The sequence below is a fragment of the Lonchura striata genome, chromosome 2 (genome assembly GCF_050655825.1).
Source record: "Lonchura striata isolate lonStrDom1 chromosome 2, ASM5065582v1, whole genome shotgun sequence".
Classification (NCBI taxonomy): domain Eukaryota; kingdom Metazoa; phylum Chordata; class Aves; order Passeriformes; family Estrildidae; genus Lonchura; species Lonchura striata.
The window spans coordinates 128,180,598-128,186,776 of record NC_140704.1 but is presented as its reverse complement, the minus strand read 5'-3'; the positions used below and the strand labels follow the sequence as shown (position 1 = coordinate 128,186,776).

The 6,179-nt window shown below is 51.7% G+C and overlaps 1 protein-coding gene across 7 annotated transcripts in view; it reads left to right on the top strand.

The window, feature by feature from the left end:
* The first annotated feature begins 883 nt into the window (after positions 1 to 883).
* Positions 884 to 6,179, top strand: part of TPD52 (tumor protein D52) — a 41,317-nt gene continuing 36,021 nt past the window's right edge. For all 7 annotated transcript variants that reach the window (XM_085572283.1, XM_085572281.1, XM_085572282.1 and 4 more), the window contains exon 1: positions 884 to 956. In XM_085572283.1, the coding sequence (XP_085428409.1) occupies positions 935 to 956 (22 nt within the window). In that variant the 5' untranslated portion in view covers positions 884 to 934. The remainder of the gene's footprint in view (positions 957 to 6,179) is intronic.

The following is a 6,179-nucleotide window of genomic DNA, read 5'->3' as shown; positions in this document are numbered from 1 at the left end:
GCTCGCTTACCTGTGCGGGCGGTGCTCGCTCCCCTGTGCGGGCCGTGCCCCACTCACCTGTGCGGGGCGGGCGGTGCTCGCTTACCTGTGCGGGCGGTGCCCCACTCACCTGTGCGGGGCGGGCGGTGCTCGCTCACCTGTGCGGGCCGTGCCCCACTCACCTGTGCGGGGCGGGCGGTGCTCGCTTACCTGTGCGGGCCGTGCCCCACTCACCTGTGCGGGCGGTGCTCGCTCACCTGTGCGGGGCGGGGCGGGCGGTGCTCGCTCACCGGGGCGGGGCGGGCGGTGCTCGCTCCCCTGTGCGGGCCGTGCCCCACTCACCTGTGCGGGCGGTGCTCGCTCACCTGTGCGGGGCGGGCAGTGCTCGCTCACCGGGGCGGGGCGGGGCGGGCGGTGCTCGCTCACCTGGGCGGGCCGTGCCCCACTCACCTGTGCGGTCGGTGCTCGCTCACCGGGGCGGGGCGGGGCGGTCGGTGCTCGCTCACCGGGGCGGGGCGGGGCGGGCGGTGCTCGCTCACCTGGGCGGGCCGTGCCCCACTCACCTGTGCGGGCGGTGCTCGCTCACCGGGGCGGGGCGGGCGGTGCTCGCTCACCTGGGCGGGCCGTGCCCCACTCACCTGTGCGGTCGGTGCTCGCTCACCGGGGCGGGGCGGGGCGGTCGGTGCTCGCTCACCGGGGCGGGGCGGGGCGGGCGGTGCTCGCTCACCTGGGCGGGCCGTGCCCCACTCACCTGTGCGGGCGGTGCTCGCTCACCGGGGCGGGGCGGGCGGTGCTCGCTCACCTGGGCGGGCCGCGCCGCTGAGTGACGGGCGGCGGCCCCGCCCCGCGGGCACGGGCGGTGCCTCCGCTGCCACCCAGGCGGGGGCGGGCGCCGAGCCGAGCCGAGCCGAGCCGGGGCAGCCGCGACGGGCAGCGGGACGGGCGCGGGGCCGCCATGGAGCCCCCGAGGGACCAAGGTAGGGCGGCGTGGGCGCTGCCGCTGCGCCCGGGCTGGCGGCGCTCGCAGCCCTGCGCCGCTCGGCCCCGACCTGCCCAGCCCAGCCCTGCCGGGCCGGGCAGCCTGGGGCCGGGGCGGTGCGGGAGGAGCTGCCCGCGGCCTGGGCGAGGCTGCGCCGGCCGTGGGCTCGGGAGATGCGGGCGGGCGGCGGAGCGCGGGGCGGCTGCCGGGCCGAGCCGCGGATGCAGGGGCAGCGCATCCCGGCCTTCCCGCGGCGCCTCGCCGGCAGATAAACTTTCTACTTTCACCCTGCAGTAAAAGTAAACCTCCTCCATTACACGAGTGTGCAACTTTCGATTGCCCAGCGCTGTTCGCAGGGTTTGCTGCCTTTTAATTCTCTCCAGCGCGGCGTTGCTCCGCAGCTGGCATCTCTATTTGGGCAGCTGTCCCTCGGCCCCTGAGCGGCAGCAGTGCTGGCGCCGCTGTGGCTCTGTGGTGCTTCACTGGTGTCCTGGCTGCTGTGGGTGCAACACTTTTCGTAAAACTTCATGATTTATTGAAACCCAAAAACCTTGGATCTGCTTGCCCAAGATAATAGTTGGTGCACTGATGAAAACTAACGTGAATGCAAGCACAGCACGTTCTCTTGCTGTATAAGCTTATCCCGCAGAGGTGTGGGATATTTATCCAGCCCATTTATGAATTAGTTGGAGCCTTTTATATGATGTGGTACCGAACGACACGCCAGCTGCTCTCTAGAATAGGTAGGGCAGGCTGAGGTCACGAAGTTACCTGCAGTAAGCTAGCAGGGGTGCTTGGCTCAGCTCGGTGTCTGTGCCCTTGGGCTGATTTCATTCAGGGTTTTCCTGCTTGGGATGGCAGGAAGCCTGCACTTGTGGCAGCTGGGATGTTGGAGCTGCAGGAGCTGCTGGGAATGTACCCCTTATTCTGCCACAGTCAAGCTCTGTGCTCTGCCAGCTGAGCAGGCGCCAGCCTTGATTTGCTCCCAGTTAAGTGTTTTGAGGAATGTGTAGTACATCTGTACAATTAACAATTCCCTCTGAGTTTCTCTGTACTTACAGGAAAGGTCAGGCTATCTCTGCCTGACCAGAAGGTAATCTGGCGAGGGACTGAGTCACCTCAGGGAGGTTTCTTCAACCATTTTGAAGTCCTTTGTCTATCTTCAATATAAGTATAAATTAAAAACAAAACAAACCAACAAATCCCCCCTGCCAAAAAAAGAAAGAAAACAACCTCCAAACCCTATTCTTGGGTACCAACAAACAGAATTGTGCCAGAAAATAGCACAACTGTCAGTCCCTTCAGAATTTTAATTCCAACTGCAGGAGCATTAAAACTGATATCAGTATTCGTCTCAAAGTTCTTGAGGCTCTCCTATAAAAAGGTAAAGATCTTTACTGCAACTGCAGGGTCTTGAACAACTTCTGAGGGGAAAGGAGAGTAAAATAACATGATCTTCAGAAAACTTTAGTGACAGTCTTGACACTTACCAGAGGCTTGTTTTGCTATTGTACTAATTTCTGTTATAAATTGCTTCGTATAAAGAGGGTGTTGCACCTCAGGATGTTTATCAGAATAGTGTACCTAGTGTGATGTAAGGGCCTGTTACAGAGCAAATGTGGTGCAACAACTTCTTCCTCTGCCTTCTTTTTGGAGTAATTATGCTGCTTACTTTCATGGTGAGGTGGAGATCTGCAGATACAGTGGGAAAATCTAGACTAGTCAACACACTTGTGCCAGTTAATTAAAGGCTTCTAATACCCTGCCAATTAGACTTCAAAGACCACCTTTCTTGGCGAACTGGGGTTCTTGCATTGGAAACTGCTTAATGATACAATATTATTACTCACTAAAGCCAACATATATGATTAAAGTCCAGGCCATCAGGTCCCGTCTCTGTGCCAGCATAAACATTCTGGATTACCACATCCAAACAGAAATTAATTTGTTTAAAATTGCGAGTCAGAGGTTGCACTCTTTGTTGTTATGGTGACAGCTTTCTCAGATAGTGGTAGTTAGGAGGTAGGAAGAAAATCTAGATTATTTTTAAGACTGCAGCCAAACTAGACAAGGCTAATGCTCCAGGTGTAGAATGTGCTTAAGTCTCTCCTCTCTCTTGAGCAGTCAGGTTTAGTAGCAGTCCTTAAAATGTTGTTTCTAGCCTACCACCAGCAGCATCAGAATCACTGGGCAACTTTTGACTTGAAATGTTTTCATTGAAGGGATATTTGGACTGGCTAGATGGCTCCATGTGATTCTCAGTGCTCTCCAACAGCTCTGGAAATAGGTCTCCAAGCACTCTGAGTCTCTTGCTCTGTGATTACAGGCACCAAAGCAGTAGTGTCAGCTCAAGCCAAGTGGATATAATATTATCCTGAGATGAGGAGTTCCTTGTTCTGTTGCTTTGCTTTAACTTGTCATGAACAAAAATCTGATTCACTGTATGGATTTAGTTGCTGAATAAATTATTAACTGCAGTTGTGCAGTTAAAGATGCTGCTGTTCCCTCTTCCTCCCTACTCTCCCTCTGCCAAAATAAAGCAAAACAACCAAACCACAAACACACCTGATTTTGCTTGCAAAAAGAGTCTCTCTCTGACTTGTTGCTGTTGGTGCTGATACAGTTTACCAGTGGAAAAATAAAGCTGAAGCTGCCCCTACAGTGGAAGCAGTGTTCTGAGTGAGGAAATTGTGCCACTGAGCAGTCTCACAAACACATGCACCACAGCACAGTTACCTGGTAATGATCCATCTCCAATGTTGTGTTCAGGGGTTCCTCCTGTGCTTCAGCAACACTTCACTTATGTAATCTGGTGCCTTTCAAAATCTTCAGGCTTTTGTGGTATTTAAAAGGAGTCCCAAAACATTACATGTGATTTCTTGAGAGACTATGTAAGGCTGTCTTTTCCTGGAACGTTGACTTGCAATTTTGGGTCTTACAGAATGGACTTTAATATTCTTTTTCATGCAGAAAGAACTTGTTTCTGGCAGTAGGACAAGTTTCCCCCATTGTCCATTGGACAAAGCTGCACCTTTTCCTACTGCTTTATTTGTTTCTTATCACTAGGTACTTGCAGTACTGTATGATTTTTTTTTTCACTTAATGTGCAATTGTGAAATCAAACACTTGTAAGTAAATACAAGTGGACAGCTGTTGTGGGAACTGCAAAGAAATAATGATTTCACTGAGCTGAGTGTCTGTAACAGTGACTTGAATATGACAGAAATATCAGAAGACTTACATGAGTAAGTCCCTTGAACAGCAGCAGGCTTTCATTTATTTTGCAAGAAAAACTGTGTTGGTGAGGAAAGCCTTATTCTGACTCAGGCGGAGGGTCCTGACTTGGTGGGGTGGCATTACATAGTTATTTGATGGCATTGCTGGTGTCCCCTCTCAGCCAGTGCATGATTGAGGTACAGAAACGTGGGGGATCAGTGTGCTGTGTTGGAGGGACACTGGAGCAGGTGATGCACAGCTGTTGGGTGGGCAGCTGGAGGCTGGAGCCGTGTCAGCTGTTCCTGCCTTCTGCACTGCTTGAGCATTGGAGGGTAACTTGAACTCTTCATTCATACTCACACCCACTTCAGTAGGATATGGAGAAGGGGGCCAGCCCAGTGCTCCAACTGTGGAAAGACTCTGCTGCTTGTGGTGTGCATGGATCCTTTTCCCTGTTCCCTACAAGGAACACTGTCCCAAGCAGTCAATACAGTCCTTCACTCTGGCAGAGTAAGGTCTACTGTCAGACCTTTGGGTGCAGGGAAAGCTTAGCTAAGGATCTGTGTCCTTTGATCCTCCAAGAGGCCAAGCTGTAACTGCTCAGGGCTTTTAAAATCTGACATGAACATGATGCAATTCCTTTTTATTCCAGTTTCCCACACTTTGAGGTAGCCCATGAGTTCCCCCTTTCTCCCACTGCAAATGCCCACCAAAATAATGGGAGGCCGTGGAGGCTCAGGCTGACGCTTCTGGCCTATAATAAGGCACTGCAGCTTGGCTTTGGTTTAAGAATGTGATGGTGCAGGCTGAAGAAGTGCCTTGCTCTGCTTGATCTGGATGCTTTGTGAGTAAAGTGGGAACAGCTGGTTTTTGTGGCTGAAAGTTGGCTGCCATATGTTAGCACCTCTCCTGGCCAGGCACGAGTGCACTTCAGCTGCTATGAACTGTGCTTGGAGACTGCAGAGCACAGCCCCTTCCATCTGCAGGGGCTCTCAGTAACCACATACTGCACTACTCTGCCTTGGGAATGTTATCTTATTCATTTTTATGTCATTCATATTTCTATTCATGCTCCTGTCTATCTTGTATGTACGTTTTTTCCCCTTGTCTTCTAAAGCTGCTGAATGCAGCAGCCTTTGACTAACAACTTCTGCTTTGTGAGCCAGATGTCATTATAGTCCCAGGAGGAACTGGGTAATAAAGCAAGTGGATGTTGGGGCTTCTGATGCTTTCTGCCATGCACTGACCCTGCTGGGTAAGGACATCCCAAAATCTGCTTTGGCTGACCTGAGTGTTGTAAAGGCTGCAAAGGCTTGGTCCTGTTTCTTCACAACTGTTTGCTTTTTTAACTGTCCTGACAGTTTTTTTGGCAGGAAGTCCCTCAGCCAGTATAGAAAAGTCTTGCAGGAAAACAAGGGACTAGATTTACCATGTAAAATCAGTGAGCTGTTTGTGGATTGCTGATTCCTGAGGGTGCTGGACATTGATGCAGGTAAGGGAGGATATGTGCTGTATCTCTTCCAAAAGTGATGTTTCCATGGTAGCAGGATACAGTGCAGGGAGTTTTCTTGAAAGCCAATGTTTCTTGACCAATTTTCAAAATAAAATAATCCAAACTCCTCCTTAATTTAATAGGAGAGAGCAACAGTGTCGTTTGCTGAGCCCTGTGCAGCAGATGCCTGATGGGTGTGGGGTTTTTATGCTTTTACAAGATGCTGTCCTCCAGGTAGGAGAATGATGACCCCACTGTTTCCTCCACTGGAGTCTTTGTAATATGGGCATTTCTGATTTGCGATTTCCTCTGTGGAGGAAGGGAGGTGTTTACCCTTGTTCTTTTAATATCCTGTAGTGAGTAAGCAGAAAAATGTCAAACAAAGGGTGACTGAAAGGGAAAGCAAGCATTAAGTGAGATTAAACACTAAATTGAAATGCTCTCGTTCAGCCAACACAGTCACTCTGTATCAGCTTCAATTTAAGTCTCCAGAGGCACAGCTTTCTTTCCTGT